This window comes from Protopterus annectens, chromosome 10.part0, assembly GCF_019279795.1.
Source record: "Protopterus annectens isolate FY-2018-M chromosome 10.part0, PAN1.0, whole genome shotgun sequence".
In the NCBI taxonomy this organism is placed as follows: Eukaryota; Metazoa; Chordata; order Ceratodontiformes; family Protopteridae; genus Protopterus; species Protopterus annectens.
In genome coordinates this window covers 1,748,974,295-1,748,994,125 of record NC_056744.1, presented here as the reverse complement: position 1 = coordinate 1,748,994,125, position 19,831 = coordinate 1,748,974,295, and the positions used below count along the sequence as shown (strand labels likewise).

Genomic DNA, 19,831 nt, shown 5'->3' with positions numbered 1-19,831 from the left:
TCTCCTTTCTCAACACATTTTCAGCTTGCTGAATGCTTTTCTCCAGACTCTGTTTCCTGTCTGACTTCCACAGGCCTTTCTGGTCTCTCTACACATAAATGATGGGTTAGGAGGGTGGCCTAATGGTTTAGGTGTTTGACTTACAAACCCAAGGTGCAGGGTTAGAGTCACACAAGGGATAATTTGCTAGGCTTAAAATGGCTCACAAGGGCAGTTAGCCTAGTACTAACCTATGTTCATATTCCCATTTTCCATCTTTTCAAGAAGTTTTTACATTTCCCTGTTTTTTCCTCTCATTTTCAGTTCTCTGCTTTGACCTTTGGACTTTCTGTGACCCCACGGTATTCATCAAATGCCGGGCCCCTGTCATAAGATTTTGCAGGCTTTGGGTAATGCACATATTCCAATATCTGGATGACCTGCTTCTTCAAGCTTCCTGTCAACTCAGGCTTCTGCAAGATCTGTAAGTCATTCTGCATAGTGTGGAATTCACCATCACTCTCAAGAAGTCAGTTCTGACTCCTTCTCATGACCACATTTTTCTGAGTTACAGAATCCAAACCATTCCAATGTTGGCTTCTCTTCTTTCTCCCATAGCTCTGTCTATCATAACCTACTTAAACTCTCTTCATCCCCTTTCTCTTATCCCTACAAGGGAATTTGTCAGAGTCTTGAGGTCCATCACATCTACCATTCCCATGTTTCCCTTTGACAAATTTCATAAGAGGAATCTTTAATGGTATCTAAAGATGGTTTGGCTTAGCACTGCCACCCTGAGACATTTCTTGTTCCTTAACTGTCTTATCTCAAAGCTGAGTTTAACTGGTGGATTTGGCAGATGTCCCTCAAACCAAGTTCCTACCCCTACTCAAGAGCTGCTCATAGATTTATTTATTTTTTTATTTTATTATTTTATATTGTATATATACTATTATTTTATATACAACATATGCTATTAATCTGGGGATGGGAAGTCTCTTCTAACTATTTGGCATGCAGGGTCAATGGCCCCTTCATCAGAGGTCACACCATATCAACATAAAAGAAAAGAGGGTGCTCATTCTTACTCTTCAGACCTTCCATTCTCTTTGGTCTCCAAGCCCTCTAAAAGTCTTTATGGACAACACTTCAAAAATGTGATGTGTCAATAAACAGGGGGCACGGGGTCTCATTTTCTTTGCAAACTAGCCCTTCAGGCCTGGGTCTTGGTTAGTTGCCATCAGCTAGCTGTTTAGGGGGTCCACATCTCTTCAGAACACAACATTATGTCAGACTCCCTGAGCGGGTCCAGGACACAATCTCATGAATGGATGCTTCACAGAAAAGTGTTTCTGGCCATAGTACATTGGTGGGGTATGCCTTAAATGGATCTTTTTGCCTCCCCTTTGAACAGGCAACTTTCTTGCTTCTGTTCCAAACTCCCAAACCCTCTGAATTGGAAGGTGGATGCCATGTCCTTTTCTTTGAAGGGAATGTTCCTGTATGCTTATCCTCCTCTTCCTCAGAAAATCCCGCATGGCTAAATGGATAAAATATTCTCTTTGGGGTCTCAAGCATCACCAGGATTCCTTCTCAATGGGGTCCCTTTGGTACTTTCTTAGTTCTGTGAATTGCTCCATATCAGCTTAGCATATTCTTCTGTTAAAGCTCACTTGTCAGCAATCTCTGCTTGTCTGCCCTTGAACCCACCATTCACTTATTGTTTTGAGGTCAAACAATTCCTTAAATGTGTCTTTCATTTCAGGCTCCCAAGAAAACCTATTACTCCCTCCTAGGACCTCAAATTTGTCATTGAGAAACTGACTCAGGCTCCTTTCCAGCCCACCTCTTCTTCCTCTTTGCAACACTGAACTTAGAGGGCTGTTGTTAGTTGCTCTTACTTCAGCCAGGAGAATTTCTAAACATCAGGTTCTGATGGCAGTTCCTCCATTTTTTTCATACTGATAGGGTATATTAATCCTTCTTTTATGCTCAAGCTGGTCTCTTAATCAATCTATCCACCTTTTTTTTTTTGTCTTCGCAATCTGCTAGTGAGAAGTTCTTCACACCTTGAATCTACATAGAGCCATTATTTGGATAAGACAAAAGCCATCCACAAATCTGAATAACTTTTTTTGTTTCTTTTCATTCCAGGACATTGAGTTTGGCAGTCTCTAAGCAAATTATCTCCTCCAGGATTTCTAAGGCCATTTCTTTTTCTTATTCCTTTCATTACAAACAGCTTTCTGCTTCATCTCAAGCTTATTCTACAAGGGCTAGAGATGAAGTTTATTTTCTGTAGCTTTCTTCAAAGGTTCAAATACTAGATCCATCTATGAAGCTGCTACTTTGTCCTTTGTCCACACGTTTACTAAACATTACAAGTTGGATTTGGATGTCATTTCCAGAGCCCGGACAGGGTTTGCCAGTGCTATCCTTCATGGGTTTGTGGAGGGTCTTCTATGCCTTCCTCCTCCCATCCTTTACAGTAGTTTTGCTAAGCTCCCACGTTATGAATACTGCAACAGTGAAAGGAAAGCTGTAGTACAGTTGTGTAAAACCTCACATAACACTAGATGCCCTTCTTTTCAATGGTGCAGTATTCAGTCCCTCCCTCCGTCTCCCTTTTTTTCTCTTTGATTTTGTTGGCACACTGTACTGGCCTAATTGTCTTGTCTTTTCCTATTCCTGTTCTATTCATTTTCCCTCCTGGGTGCACATGTCCTTCATCATTTTGGGGTTGCTCTAGTTCACCTGCTGCACTTCATTCTGAGTATTGAGTGTGCACATATCACCTTTATACTTTATGCTTGCTATGACACTAAGAGAATGTAAAGGCTTTGGTATACTCACCAAACGCTGGACTATTCTTGGCAGAAGATCCCACATGTTATGAATACGGCAACAGTAAAAATAAGGGCATCTACTGATATGGTAAGATCTTACACAACTGTACTGTTACAGTGCATTCAAAACACAATAATAACACCTTCTTCAGCTATATTGGAAAGCATAGCACTAACCAATAAGTCTGTACTGACCTCATCTTAAATTATGCTCCCATCTCTGAAACTAAGGACATTGCTGATATTATTATTTTCACATTCCCTCCCAAATTCATTCCAACTACCCTACCATTCAATCTGAAATCACTCTTGACCAAGTCCTTTATATTCTTTCTAGAATTAAAATACCATTTTCAGGGATCCTGACAGTATTCCTGGATGTCTGCTGAGAAGTGTTGAGTCCCATCTGGAAAGACTCTTTCTTAAACTCTTTAGTATGGGTTTCTCCACTAACTACATCACCTAGATGTGAAGAACAGCTGTTGTAACAACCTTGCATAAAAGTGATCTGTCTACTAACCCTGAAAACTACAGGTATAGTAGTCTCACTAGTATTATTTGCAAGGCTATGGAACATATTATAGCCAATCTAATGAACACCATTTCAGAGTGCTTTCTACCCAAGGACACACTCTAGTTTGATTAAGAAAAGGCAGATAATTTCTGAACAAACTGGATGGGTTCTTTGCAAAGGTTACTGAAACCTATGGATAAAGTTGTAGAGTCCATGTTGCCTGTTTGAAGCTTGCCAAAGCCTCTAGCATAATCCTTCATGCTGGGCTTATTGACAGGCTCTCACAACTCAGCATTAACCCTTACACTGTTCACTGAATAGCTAATTAGCTGTCTAACCAAATCCATACCATTAAGGGTGAGGATAGTTTTTTTATACAGAAAAATGACAGTGGTGGTTTCCAACAGGGTTCATCTTAATCCCACTCCTCTTTCATGTATATTTCTCTGTCATAAAAATTGATATCAAGTCACTAATGTGTAATCATATTTGTGATGATGGCAATCTGGTGACCATTATCAACTCTTTCACTGATACTCAAATTATCCAACAAGAACTGAACTTAACAAATCCTTGCTGTTTTAAGCAAGGGCTTACCATCAGTGTTAAGCAATGCAGCATAGTTTCCTCTGGAAAGTCTCCCATCTCAACCACATATCATACAGATTTCTACTTAACTTCTACTCAACTTGGATGTTATCATCAGAAACTTGCATACCTGAGTAGATAAAAAGTGTCCATTGACCATAACATCTCTGCACATTGTGTCCTTTCTGGTATCTTTTGAGGTTCAGAGAAGTTGTAGCTGCATGTTGTTGCTCCATATTAGGACCATCATTGAATACAATGCTTGTTTTGTCTTCTTTGTTATACACCTTTCTAAGCACCTGAAACAACTTCAGAGACCTCAATGTTTCCTTGCCAGAAAGATCAGTACCATTAGCTACTCTGTTAGACTAAAAGCTATGTCTTTCTATGCAGTCTGCTTGACTGCTAAGGAGTTATCGCTTCTTAGCCTTCCATGCTATAAATGACCTCATATTCTTTGAATTTCTTCAGCTAAATATATCTGCAGGTAAAGGAAGTACCAGTTCTAGCCAACTAAATATATATCACCACTCTTACACCAGTAGTATAGTAAATAGTAAATACTTAACCCAATATATTCCCCATTTGCAGTATATATCAAGCAGAGTACTTCTCTGACAGCCTTTGAATACCAATTTAGATGATAGGCTGGATGATCATAACATTTTATTTGTGATATGTGGGGAAAATATACTTAATTGAGTACAATGCCCCTTTTGGGATGTACCTTACCAGACACCTGCAGCAACTGGAAAGACCCCAAAAGTAAATCACCAAGAAGATCAAAGGGCTCAAACAGATGCCATATGCTGCCCGGCTAAAGAAACTCCAGCTCTACTGAGTAGCATACCGCCTGCTCAGAGGCGATTTGTGCCTGACGTATAAAGCCATGTCCAACCCGGAATTAATGGACATGCTGCACCTCAGAAAATCCAAATCCCATCAAGCTACACGCTCGAGAGACTTGAACCTCAGCACTGAAATAAATAGGACATGCTGGAGGGACAGATTCATAACCCAGAGGCTCCCTTCACTCTGGAATAAAATCCCAGTCCAGGTTAGGCAGAGTCCCTCATTGACCCTCTTCAAGAGGCTTCTTGATGAGTGGATGGGAGATCGTAGGTTTACCCCGGGTATCACTTCTGTGTCACTGTTAGACAGAGGCACAGTATACTAACCTCGAAAAAGGGCATAGCAAAATTAATTTAAAATGGGTGGCGAAAGCCAAACACACTCTGTCTAGGCTTATAAATGCCCTAGGGCAGATAGCCTAGTATGAACTTATGAACCTATGAACCTATGAACCTTAATGGAGAACACTAGTAATCTTCCAATAATATTGCATGATAAAACTGAGCATCTCAGTTGTTCATAAGTTCATTGAAGAGTACTAAGCTAACCGCCCTCAAAGGCCATTTTAAGCCTAGCCAATAACCTGAGGTCAGAATCAAACTGTGTATCTTGTGTCTATGAGATGAAGACCTTAATCACTGTGACAATCTCACTGCCCACCTTCCAAGTCATCTTGCCTGTTAGCTTACTAAGGACCAATAAACCTATAAATATATAAAGAAGCAAACCTACCAAAGAAATTTAGAAACCATTCCTTGCCAACCACCACAGTGACATTATTATTATTACAATCTGCAATTAGAATAAGACAAATTACTGCCATTAGAGGATACAGAAGGATCAATTTGAAATAGTCAGACTGGAAACTATCAATGACCTCAAAATGCGTAGCAAATTTCTGAAACATAAAAACTCTGGCAATCCAACAACAGAAACAGTTAAAAACTCAACTGAAGATAAAAAAATCTTCACCTCAAGAAAATGCAAAGCTATACTTTTTACTATCAATAAGCTGCATTAGAAACAATTGATCAACGACACACACACATGTGGGCACATGCATGCACGTGTGCACGTGCACACACACACACACACACACACACACACACACACACACACACACACACACACACACACAAAAGACACCAGGACTACCAATAGCAGCAGAAATAATGCACAATAAGTGACAAAACAGTAAACATCTGTGATGCAGGAGACTAAAACAAAGAAGTAGGGAAACATTTGATATAGATGGATGGATAGATGGACAGATAAAGATAGCTAGATAATATGATTCATAATATGTTTCAGTACAGTATAATACTATAAAGAAAAGAGTCCTCGGTATATGTAGAAAAAGACAAGAAAAATAGCAGCAGAGAGAAATTAGAACATGGAAGGATCATTCAAAAAATTAAAATAAGTACTTTGTATCAGTAAATAAAAAGTAAAACAACATGCATAATGAAAAAAAAGAGGGCACTATTTAATTTGAACCAAACATTAAAATAAAATGAACAAAAACACAATAGTGCCCAAAATAAGGTCAAAGAACAAAAAACAAACAGCCAGCCGGATCAGAGGAGGCTCCCAAGATTGGCTGAAACTCATTTCAGTCAATCTTGGGAGTCTTCTCTGATCCGACTGGCTGGCTTTTTGTTCTTTGGCGTTATCTTGGTCTTGCTTTGGAAGTTTTATTTGAGTGCTCAAAATAAACAGAACTCTATAACAGCAGTAACTCACACTCAGAAGTATTTAATGAAAATTTACTCACAGCTGCTATTATTTGATCACCCCATCTTAACCCTCATTACCAAGCCAGACCAGTAATGTGAAAACCATGAATTTCTCATACTCCATATCCCCTGCACTCAAACACGGGTTACTGCTTAAATGGCTTCATGTGGAGCCTGGTACATGGACAAAAGCAATAGGCTGTTTAAAGTTACTGAGTATTTTTAAAACTTGAGAGTGGGAATTACATTTTTCAGCTGTCTCTGCCTTATATGTTTTCTCTGTCCCTTACAAAATGTGTATTTTTCTGGAAAATCATTGAGGTCTACAGTCAGTGAATTAAGACAGGCATTATGAGCTTAAAACTTCTTACTCTTCAGAAAATACATTCTGGTGCAAAGCCTGTTTTTTATTAACTTTTTAAGTGAATTAGAGCAATATTTAAAGCTGTGTCTGATTTTGGGCATTTATCCCCCAATTATTTTTTTGGCTTTGTCCTAGTTCTTGAGCAAAGGAATTGAAAGGTATCATGGGAAGGGGTTTCTGTGCTCATGTTAGAAATTTATTTCATTTTAATAATGCTAAACGTGGGGTTTCCTTAAGGGAAATAAACAATTATTTTAAAGTATATTCACTGCGCAGCAAAGAATATATATTTTAAATTTTATATTTCATCACTTACAGAAGTGTTCTTAATGAACTGAAAGAAATAATACCTTATATATAAACACATTCTATTTTGTAAGTCTATTAGAGTAACTTTGCTTAAAAGAAGTAACTGTGCATGTAATGTGTGGAGTACTGCTGACATCTGGTGGATTAGTCTGAAATGGCATGCATTGTGGCAGACTAAATATTTCTTTTGTCACTTTGCAGAATAAGGCAAGTTTGTTCCATTTATATTTTTAAACTTTTATAGAATTTAGTAGCTACTCAAACATTAGAACTAACTAGAAGTCTGCATTAATTGTGCTATAGTTTAAACTTTAGCTTTAAGGTTGTTTGAATGCTTGCTTGTTTATAGGGTCATACTTTAGTGCTAAGCTAATTGCCCTTGCAAGCCATTTTAAGCTTAGCCAATTATCCCTTGGGAGACTCATACCCTGCACCTTGAGTTTGTAAGGCAAACACCTTAGCCATTAAGCCACCCTACCAGCCCCATTAATGAAGTGTAAGGTAAAATTGGTTGATGTTTTGAGCATTGCCTTGTTTTTAACTAATAAATGTGAAAGTTATGTGAAAAAAGTTATGATCTGTATTGGTGTGCCTCTACATTTACAGTTTTATGAGGACTATCACTTATGGGCTGTCTGAGGGTTATCTGTGGAAATACTGCACAACTCATACCACAACCATTGACTTCTGTTTTATTGTAAATCATTTCATTAACGCATACCAGTAACACATTTTTAATCCAGTTCCACTAGTAATGGAAAGGCAGGCAATGTTCCAGGAGTATAACTGGGAAATTTCTAAACAATATTTCTAGTAGTACATTAAAAAATGAATGCGCATGCTATAAGAGAGTATCAGGTGAGTGTGAGGAGCAGAATTCAAAATTTGTGGGCTTGCATAGGATTTATATCACTAGTGGGGGTGTGCCGGTGGTCACTGGGGTAACATATTTGTTTACATAGTGAGCCAGTGGCAAGTACAGCTGAACTCAATAAAATGTCTGGCCCTCAGATTAATAAAAGTGCTAACACAAGCAAAGTGATATACGACGCAGATAGATGTGCACCTAAACTAAATGGCATTGCATCTAAGTGCAATACCATTAAGTTTATACGAATAGCTAGGTACATTATCCTCAGTCTGTAAAATAGGGAATTTAACAAATAAAAAAACTCTTCATATCATATAGGTCTTCACTCAAGCTAACACTTTTCTCAATTCCAATCTGAACTATGTTGTGGTTTTAACTACGTTTCTACTGAAGATCTAGAACTACAAAAGTAATATTTTAATTTAACTCAAACAAAATGCTGAATAAAATCCAGAATTTTGAGTTGTTTTAGTTTTAAGATAAATGCATACTGTTTAACATAAATAGTTAAGGACAGCATTTATTAAAAATGTATGAAATTAATGCAGTCATGCTATGTTGTATTTGTATTAAAGAGCATGTTTGTGGAAGTTGCCTGATTTGTGGCACTTTGTATGGCTACTTTTTCGCACAGTAGTGCTCAAAACCTGTGATTTCTAAATATACAGATAAACAGCAGTGGTACTACTAGCAGTGGCACTACTAGCAGTGGTACTACTAGCAGTGGTACTATTAGCAGTGGTACTACTAGCAGTGGTACTACTAGCAGTGGTACTATTAGCAGTGGTACTACTAGCAGTGGTACTACTAGCAGTGGTACTACTACTTCTTTTATCTGGATTAAATTCTTTATTGGATGTACTGACCTCTTCAAAAATCTGCCTTCAGCCTGCTCCGTGGTATACATGAATAAAATCCACGCAGCAACCCAATTCTCTTATCTTTGAGCCTATGAGCTAAAGCAGCTTACAAGCCAAGGCAGAGGACTCATGAGGCAATGTCTGCTTTCCTTTCTATGGGTGAGTATAAAAGTGCTGGGTAGATATTTTTGATAGTCTGAGATTGTGATCTGAAGGAGCAGACTGGGAAAGGCAGAGGATTAATGAGGCAGTAACTACTTTCTTCTGTCTGTGAGGGTATAGTATAGCTGGGTACAGGTTCCAGAGGTTCATACTCCACCTTAGAATCCCCAGTGAAGACTAGAGATCATATAGAAACACTTGCTTGCAAGAGTAAAGGGCCTTCTCAGTTGTTATTTTACTTTGCAAAGGCTTATTGCACACATTTACTTTTAGTATCTATTGCAAGTGCATGTGAATAGTAGATACAAGGAATAAATCAAATTCTCATGGAATATTTGCCATTCCTGGAGCATGGCTGTTGCATTAGCATGAATGGATGTGATGTATGGATTTCATTCCTGTAGAAATGAGTGGACAATTTCAACATCTGGCAGTAGACTTGAGAGTCAAGAGGGTGTTAAACTGCTTTTATCACTTTTTCAATTTACTTCTAACATGATGTAGATAAGTTGTAGTAAGGGCTAAGTTTTGTATTAATCAACAATCACAATACAAGTATGCCACTCTAGGGGAATGGGGGAGTAGAATCACTGAATATGTATTCTCATGCACACTATTTTAAGCAAACTGTAGTGTTCTTGCACATCAGTTTCTCTCACAGAGTTCTGGTATATAGTCATAAATTTTCCTATAAAGCATCTCTGCTGTTATCCAAAATTAAATCCAAATAAATTAGCATGAGCATGAATAATTAATTCATTCATTCTATGATACCAGATCTATCCAGTTTATCGTAGCACAAGAGCAGGAAACAAAGCCACCACTCAGTGGACCAACCCAAAGATATTAATCCTGGAATGCATGGCAGTCTATTTGGGATGCATACCCATACTCTATCACATACACCACATACACATTAAGGTAATTTAAAACATAAACAGTTCAAATAGATGTTTTTGGGATATAGGAGGAAATTTTAAGACCTGTTAAAACTCCAAACAGAAAACAAAAGGGCGTGCAGACTCCATGGAGGAAACATCTCAGATGAAAACTGAACTGAATTGCACAAACATTAGGCACATCAGATGGAAACTAACTAAAAAATGCTACATTGCAGGCAGCAGTAATTGCATACCACTATGCCATCCCATATGAATCAGAATTAATGAATTTCTTCTGAATATTTCACTTCAAAACAAGATTATCTGCACTTACTTTGTTTGAAGAGCAAACTTGCAGCTACTTTACTTTGCAAAACTCCACAACAATTATAATTACTTACTTAATATACAGTAGGAAAGTAGGAGGGACTGTATTGAGGTAGTCCTGAGTAATGTTGCTAAAATATACTCCCGCACCATAGCTGAAGAACCGCGTGGCAGCACAACGAATCTGTGAAAAAAAAAAATAAAAAAACAGATCACACTGTCAAGTGGTAGGCTACAACCGCATATTTGTAAAAATGCTTTTCTTCCCATGGTTAAGCCAATGGTGACTACATCTTAGTGTCATTATTTCTATTTAGTTTTGCATTATAGGGTATCAGAAACATTTTGGGTAATCCCATTATCACAGTGACATAGCATCTGAATGTATTTTAGAGAAAATGCATCACAAGTTTAAGATGTCAGGCTGATCAAATGCTCTTAAATCAGATGTCATATGTTAATTATAAGGTGTTATCCGGTGCCATATCTTATTTATAAGGTGTTATCAGATGCCATATGTTATTTATTAGGTGTTATCAGATGCCATATGTTAATTATAAGGTGTTATCCGGTGCCATATCTTATTTATAAGGTGTTATCAGATGCCATATGTTATTTATTAGGTGTTATCAGATGCCATATGTTAATTATAAGGTGCGTGCACACATGAATTGAAACATTACAACATTCAGTCCTGCTAAAGTTATCACTAAAGTTATCAAATATATTATGTTTATTATGAGTTTTACATGGAAAGTATTGAAATAAGCTTAGGAAAAGAAGGGTTCACAATGAAAGTAACTGATTCCCTATGAATGAATACAGGAACACACTCCCACGGATTCACGAATCCTCCATGTAAGACTTAATAAGTCTTACTCGGACGCTGCAGTTGAATGGTATGACAACAGCAAGCCATGAATATGCATGAGGGCACGCTGACTCAACCGTAAGTCTTACACGGACTGTGTAAGAAAGCAGGGGGCGTGTCCAACTGCCGAGCAGTCTAAATGTCCACGGCCCTGCAAGTGTTTTAAAAGTAAAAGCAAATACACAAGAGCAAGTCTGCTCAAATGTCCCTGCACACAACACCACACTCCCTGATATTGTAAACCCTCATCACAGTTCTAAAATGCAAAACATTAAATTTATTTTTTTAAATTCCCAAAATAGCTGCCCGTATTTGCGCATTTGTGCGCGGGTGTGCCCATTGCTTAGCTAGAGTTAGCAATTCTGACATGGAAAAGCATAAGAAAAAATATTTATGGAAATCGTACACAATAGTGTAATGGTAGAGTGCTCGCACAAAGAAGAGGCATTCACGGTTCGAGTCCCACCACTCCCTTTGTATTTATTTTTTAAATCAGTATATGAAATAATACCTGACAAATATGTTTAAACATTACTAAAAAGCAGTGAAATGGCCAATGTACCAGTGAACAAAATAAATATTTTAAAGGATCCTAATATAAAATTGCCTGCAGTTAAGCAGCGCTTTACCCAGTGCAATAGAGTTGCCAATAGTTTAATAGCGCTTTACCCAGTGCAATAGAGTTGCCCATAGTTTAATAGTGCTTTAACCAGTGCAATAGAGTTGCCCATAGTTTAATAGCGCTTTACCCAGCGCAATGTGTTTGTGCTGACATGCGTGCCACACCAACCAGGGCACCGTAGGGCACTGAGGAGCAACGTAGAGCAAAGTTGCTTAAATGCAGCCACACCCCCTAGGCTGTCTGGACAGTATGAAAATAAAATGAATGACAAGGTTCGAACACAGGACTCTGTGCATCAGAAGCAAAGTACAGGACCACTAAGCCATGACAACATAGGGTAAACATCCACTGTTAGCATTCATATACTTATGAATTGTAGTTTAACCATTACTAAGCAGGTCTGCAGTCAGCCAAGAATTTTACAAAACGGCCAATCACAAAAAAGTGTGGGAAATGCGGCATATTTAAGCCCCACAGGCGGGAATACACACCATAACTGATTGTAGCTCACATCAGCAGTTAGAATGTCTGATGTCGGAGAGGGAACACGCTTCTGAGTGCAACATTGGGGCATCGAGGAGTCCAAATACATGGTTTGGCTCCTTGTCCACCATCACGAGTCAAGACTCCTGCAGGGCCAGTTCCAAGGGACGGAGTACAAGGCAGGGGCTTGGAACCGGTTAGCTCGTGACCTCACCAGTGCCACAGACATTCCTCAGACTGGTGAGCAGGTCCGTCACCACCATGCAGACCTGAAGAGACGAAAGCAGGACCACCTGAACCAATGGATACAGGAGGCCCGTGGGATGCGGGATGCCCCACAACTGAGTATGTAGCCATGGAATGCAGTATGTAAGAACTGATAATTGAGTAGGTATAATGGATAGGAATGTCTCATTATCCCTTCATTTACTTTACAGCTGCAGGTGACCATGCTACGAATCAGCAAGCCTATGCTGATAGGCTGCTAAGGCTGCACCACCAGGCAGGTTAGTGATTATTCTGCATGTATTGTTATATAAAATATGGGAGAGAGCATGAAAGAAAGTGTTGTAGTCCAATAATACAGCCATAAAATTGCCTGAATAAGTCCTCTGCATGTACTGTCTGATAAAAACGTCAGAGAGGCAGAAAAAGAGTGCAGTAACCCATTAAGAAAGGTAACATATGTCTGGAATAATATCTCTGCAGGCACTGTCATATAAAATAAGTGAGTGAGCCTGAAAAAAGAGTGTTCTAACCTATTAATAAAGGTATAATATGTCTTGAACATGTCTGCCATATACACCGTTAAAACAAATAAAGGAGTGAGCCTGTGGAAAAGTGTGTAATGTCATTAATAAAGGTCTAAAACACAGAGTGTGTCTGTGTCACAGAGTCTGAAATGTTGTTGTACTCTTGCATTATACAAACAGTACTGTTTGAAAAGGTGCTGGCAACCCAGAGTTGTGCAGTCCCATATAAAGTGGGTGATGGAAGTGCTAGTAGCTGTGAAACATATATACAGTCCACAACAGTCAGTTACTGGCTGGCATGAATAAGTAAATCTGGCGCATGTGTAGCATGTTATTTTTTCCCCAGAAATGTGAGTGTGTGTCAAGAAATGCAGGGTTCTGTATAAATCGAAGTGAAAATGTCATGTGAAAACATCCCAGATATGTAGATAAAGAAATATAAATGCAATCAAGAAATATGTAGCAGTAACATCTGCATCCTGGACAGTTAGTATGTCAGATATAGGTCAGACATTTATTGAACTAGCCAAACCCATTACACAACCTAATGTATGGTGGCAAGTATAATAATACATGTAGGGGATATACACTTGCAGTCACTAGGAATGCAGTGTAGATGAAAAGGTCATTATAAGATGTTAACCGAGGTTTTTTCTACACCCTACTGTATTTGCATAAACCATGCAATTCCACACCTCAATGGGTATGTGTAATCTTAAATATTTTTTGGGACATATGTCCTATTGTTCTATAAATATTTGCATTCACGTTGATGCATGTGCCCTGTTTAAACACCACAATCATGGTGGCCTGTTGCTACCAAACATCCCTGCATGCTGTTGGAATATCCACTGTGGTTCAATATATGCATGTGTTATGCTTGCTGTTCAACTGTTGTAATCTTGGTGTGTTGGGTTAATGGGAATATTACTGCAGGCTGTTACAACTAATCTGGAATGCTGTTTTGCTTATGTTGCAATTAAGCACACCTAATCACAGAACATATGGGAAGGCCGGTCCCAGCGGACCCACCTGTCCCTCCTCAGCTGGCGAGTGCACCTGGCATCTGTAGGTCCGGTGCCCAGCCTGGGCTCCCCTCCTCCATTGGTCCTGTGCCACCTTCAGGTGGAAGCGCTGCAGGGGATGGGGCTTATCCCCCCATTGCAAGCATGGGCGGAGAAGGGCCACCTGTCACCCTTCGAAGGGTCCGGGTTGTGGTGCGTAGGGAGATCGAGCATTCAGTCACTGATCCCCTATGCCAGCTCGAGGCGAGAGTGGCGCATCTCACAGGTGAGCCTGCCCATCCTACGCAGTCCCCAGCACAGCCACCCTTGGGGCTGTGAAGGTTCAGTGGTGACTGCCCATGGGTGGGATCTCAGTTCCACTGTTACCATCTGTGGGCTCATGGGCTTGCTTTTTCCAAACATCCGACCCCGTCAATTGTGTTCACCCACCCCATGTGTCATAAACCACCCCTGTATGCATCTTGTCTGTCTTGTCTGTTTACCTTCCTAACCTACCTCCCCGGACATACCTACTTCCTCTACCTCACTTCCCACTCTCACCTGAAAAAAAAAAAAAAAGTGCAATCTGTACCTACAAAAAAATTATGCCCCATACATAGCTGCCCATTTCGCACACATGTCCATTGGACATGTAAGCTGATAATTAGAATTGGCAGTACAACATACTTTGTTGTCCTCACCCCTCTCCCATGGGGGGAAGGTTTCAAATTTCACTCCAAATTCATTGCATATGCACAGCTGTTGCTGTTAAAGAAATGGGCAGCTATGGACCTTTCTTACACCCGTCCTGCACATCCCAAGCTTGCTTACCTACTGTCTGCCCATCTTTGTGCCCTCTTTTTCACCACTTTCCTATCTCCCCATTTTCTTTTCTTTAAAAGAAATTAGCACGGGGGTTAGCGGGAGTAAGCACTTTTAAGTGGTAGTAAGCGGGTTTAAGCGAGTGTGCACATGTGTGCACTTAGCTAAGCATCACTAAGCATCGCGCAAACCCACGCAAACCTGCTTACAACTGCTTAAAAGTTCCTTAGTCACTCTATGGCAGAGCCCTTGTTCTGCTGAACAGCAAAAGAAAAAGCCTCTGCCAGTCTCAAACCCAAAGCCATTGACACAATAGACTGCATGAATCACCACTAAGCCACAGCAGATATACAAATAATTTGCTTCTCACATAAATATATCATGCATTACAATGAATGTAAATGGAAAATAGGAATGATATAACACAGATCCTGTTCTGTGAGTCTTTACAAGCAGTTGTTGCGGAATTGCATGACATGACTGTAAAAGGAGAACCAGCCATCCTAGCAGGGAATAATGTTACGGTAGCACCCTACAGACACCACACAGTATCAGACCAGGATAAATACTGGCAAAGGTGAATAGGGCAGGGGCCAGACTCCCCAACTGTAACTGATTTACAGGGATGTCCCTGATTTGTAAACCAATGTTAGGTATGCCCACTGAACCACTCTGAAAAGTACTAACTGTAGGCAGACAAGTGTGGAATCACACGTAGTACATAATGCCAATAGGTGAGAGTAGACATTGTATGCACATCAGAAAAGGTGTACTTATACATATGCTCTGATTCCCAAGAAAGTCTCAACTGCAATATTTCAGTAATATATTGCAGGTGTATCTCACGTATATGTACCTTTCACTGAGGCCGTTCAAATATATACCTGAGAGTATGTGAGGCTTGGCAGAGGCAGGAACACACAGGCATATCAGCATTAGTGCTGTTACACACTCTGCAATTAGCTTTGGAAGGAGTTCCACAAGCATGCCCTTATGTAGGAGTACAACACAGAAATATGACAGGATGTAGCCATGTACTGCTAGTAAACAACTGTGACAATGCCAATGTGCCACTGCTGAAAAGACTGGTGTGGTGCACAGACAAAGTATACTAGGCTAACCTCTAGCTACCATCCAGATATGTCCACAGGTGTGAGCTACACAGACAGACTACTTGCTTTGATAGACTACCAGGTACACAGCAACCCTGTATGTTCAGCAAGATAAACCTCACATGATAATAAAACATGTTCTTTGCAGTTCTGCACCCCTACCCAAAGGTACAACATACCTGTGTATTCAGGCAAAAACCAGGGTGTAGGAAGGCATACTCAGTACTGAAATATGTCCAGTTGTGTTGAGAAGCCTGTGCTAATGTCAACAAAAACAAACCACAAACTGTGTAGAAATGAGTAATGTAATAATTACAGTATAGCAGTTCACAAACATTGCATGTGCTACAGGAATACAGTGCAATAACCACATTTGTATGGCAGTTAATTGTGTAAGTGAGAAAAAAGTACATACTCCCATGAATCCTGTGTTAGCATTTGGAGGGGTGTGTACATGTCTACACTGAGATGTGTGTACTGGAAGCAGCAACGTTCAGGTTTGAGTACAACATGCATATAACTGGCTACAACCCTAGCATCAGATAAGAGACATATACCAACCTTCTGACTGACACAATGGTGTCCAGAGCAAACAAGCATGGACCCCACCTTGGAAAGCTGAAAGGGCTACGCCTACCTAACCTAGCATTTTATAGCAGTGGGCTGCAATCACAGTGAGTAATGCAATCACCAAACAGCAGGCTGCATGCAATTACTGAATGGTGGGCAGCAATTGGTGCAGAGGCTGTCACATGCACAAGTGCAGATACCTAGAAAAGCAGGCTGTACCTGCAGTCCACACATGCAATTATATCATTGCAGGTGCTGTGAGATAGAGAGTGAGAGAGAGACACAGACACAGACTGAGACAGAGAAAGAACAGAGTGAGAAACTGAGACAGAAAGTTAAATAGAGGGCGAAAACCCAAAACAAACCACCAATAAAAAAAATAAATAAAACTACAAAACTGTAACTCACGGAGCAGGGAAATACAAAGGTAAGGTATGTAACTCACATGTATGTGTTGGCATGTAGTAGATGTTCCTGAAGAGTACTCTACACACTGCAAATCATCCATGTGTGGCAGCAGTACGTATCTATTTGTATCTGCACATGTGCATAGGGCAAGGGACATACTGCAACTGTTAGTGAAGAGTGGACAGATATCTGTCAGTGAAGGTTGATATGAGCATATATCCATGTAGGTCATAGTGTGTGGCCTAGAAAACAGCATGCAGTGCTCAGGAGCGGTCTTAGGTCAACTGGTGCCCTAGGCAATAGGGCTCCATGGCACCCCTACCACACTTCCTGTTGCCCCCATCCTTGTCTTACTACACCACATAAATAGTGGAAAAGCACCTCTGCTAGAGCAGTGCCCTAGGCAGCCGCCCAGTTGGCCTATGCATAATGCCAGCTATGGTAGTGTTGATATATGTCATGTGGTGGTTAAATGCTGTGGGACAGATTTGTCAGATCTGCTGTGTTACAGCCAGTGAGGCCTGCTAATGCAACAAGGGCTGAGAACACCCACATGCATTCTGCACAACACTGTGCAATATAATCACATACCTGTACATCCCACAACTGTCGCATAAGTGATATCCCCACCATGAAAGGTGGACTGTACATGTGCCTATATATACATCCATGTGTACAGCAATGGATGTGTACATGTATGTGTATAGATATGCATATGTATATATATATATATATATATATATATATATATATATATATATATATATATATAGATATAGATATATATACATATAGAGTGAGAGAGACAGAGAGACACGGGGTCATATGTACCACAACAGGTGTGTGGTGACCAAGGCATGGATTGTAGACAAGTGTTGATACGGCAGTGCCATTCCACCTTCCCAAAACAGTGTACCCATTAACTACCACATAAGTAGAGATCTACCGAACAGTGAAGGTGTGATAAAGGAACATGGTACACAGGTGGACAGTAGCCTCCGCTTTGATGAAGACAGTGCCACACTACACCTGTAATCTGTCTGTGTGGTATGTATCATGACAACAGGTGTGTCATCTATGGAAGTATAGGGTAGAGTTCCCCTCTACTCATCACGATGCCGTGTGAGGTATGTACTTCACATGACAACTACACCAGGTGAACAGGCCACAGACATACCTCCCAAAGGGTAATACTGGCCGCAAACAGATGTCCTATGCAGACTGACTCACAAAACCACAACTACACTGTATTGCACACTGGCCACACAGAGGTGACCTCTGCTGGACATACAGAGGTATGTCACACCCATAGCTGGGTGGCAACCACCATGGCAACATATCACAATCCCTCCATGATACACGCTCTAGGGCCCTAAACCTTGTCAGCTCACTAAACAGCACATGCTGGAGGGATAGGTTCCCATCTCAGAGATATGCCATACACCGGAATAGACCACATAGCAATAGCAAACAAGGCTCCTCCTTAGCCATTGTTATAAATACCTCTGATGACTGTGTGGGAGATTGGTAATACACCCCAGGAAACACCTCTGTGGTTCTGGTTGGCAGGGGCAAGTGAAATCAAAGTACATGTGTGTCAAAGGCCAGGGTAGCATATGGCTAGGCTGCCGTAGGCCCTAGGGCCAATAGCATATTACCTACCTATGACACTATGCACTCACACATGTACTTAATGCAATAGCTGCTATGTGAGGTTGAATAAGTGTAACGCTGAATGTGTGCAAGGTCTGTAAAGGTGTGATTGCTTAGTGTGACGTATCTGATATGGTAGTGCCTAACCTAGCTTTGAGGACAGCAACTGATGTGTAATGTACTCTTAGGCAGACATAGTAGTACGGCATATGATATGATGTAGTTCTCCATTGACGAATGTGGTGTCTCATTGTAGGCTAAAGCAATACATGTATGCTTAGTGAATGGCACTGCTGGTGAATCCATCACCAATATGAACTGTAGAACTACCTGAAGCTGTAGGCCTAAACAGCACAGTATGATGTGTGTTCACATTGCTTGGAAACACTGTCATTTGTGTTTCCTGTAGTCTGCACAGAGGACAGAATGCAGGTATAAGGGGGTGTAAGTAGTAGCACACAGTACCATATGGTACACAGGTAATGCTCATCTGTGTTGGCATACAGTGGTGCATTGTATGTTTGCCTGATGTGTGTGTGATTATGCCTGTATAATGGCTGCAATCATACATGTATTACAGGGTAAACGTGTGTATCCAGCAACATATATAGTCTGTTACAGCAGTATGCCACCCTTAGTAACAACTGGACACATCTGCTAGGCAGGGCTATGGCATCAATGACTAAGGTGGTTGATTGGTAGTACTCTACCTGTACTTTACATCCATTGCAATGGATGACATCTCTGTTCGTGCATCGGTGTGATATACACCCCTGTCTTGAGGTTGTGCAATGTGTCAGAAACAGTGTGTCGGGTACTGTTGTATAGTGGTGTGATATATAGAGTCTGCCAGGCAGTGTTAGTTAGTTGTGGCCTGAGAACCAGTAAGTGGTATTGAACATGTGTGATCTCTGACAGACAATAGGATGGTATATATGTCAGTGCAGTGATATCTGTGGGTAAAGGTGTAAAGTGTGCCACAGGACACTCTCACACATATTGTTCATATCTTTTTCATCCAGATGGCCCACCAACGCAACCCAGCATACACAGTGGATGAGGAAGAGGTGATACTTGACAGCTTATTGCAGCGGTACACAATGCTCTTCTCCAGAAGCAGCCAGCACCAGCAGGAGTGGACTGCAGTGTGGCAGGAACTTGTTTGTCAGGTAAATGACATAGGCATGCATAACCAGACATATGAGCAGGTACGCCATCACTGCAGTGATTTAATTAGGCAAGTCC

General features: G+C 40.5%; 1 protein-coding gene across 2 annotated transcripts in view; it reads right to left on the bottom strand.

Annotated features, from left to right (window-relative positions):
- Positions 1 to 19,831, bottom strand: part of LOC122813973 (otoancorin-like) — a 656,691-nt gene that overhangs the window by 295,361 nt on the left and 341,499 nt on the right. For both annotated transcript variants that reach the window (XM_044086530.1, XM_044086531.1), the window contains exon 14: positions 10,364 to 10,473. In XM_044086530.1, coding sequence (XP_043942465.1) covers positions 10,364 to 10,473 — 110 coding nt within the window. The remainder of the gene's footprint in view (positions 1 to 10,363; positions 10,474 to 19,831) is intronic.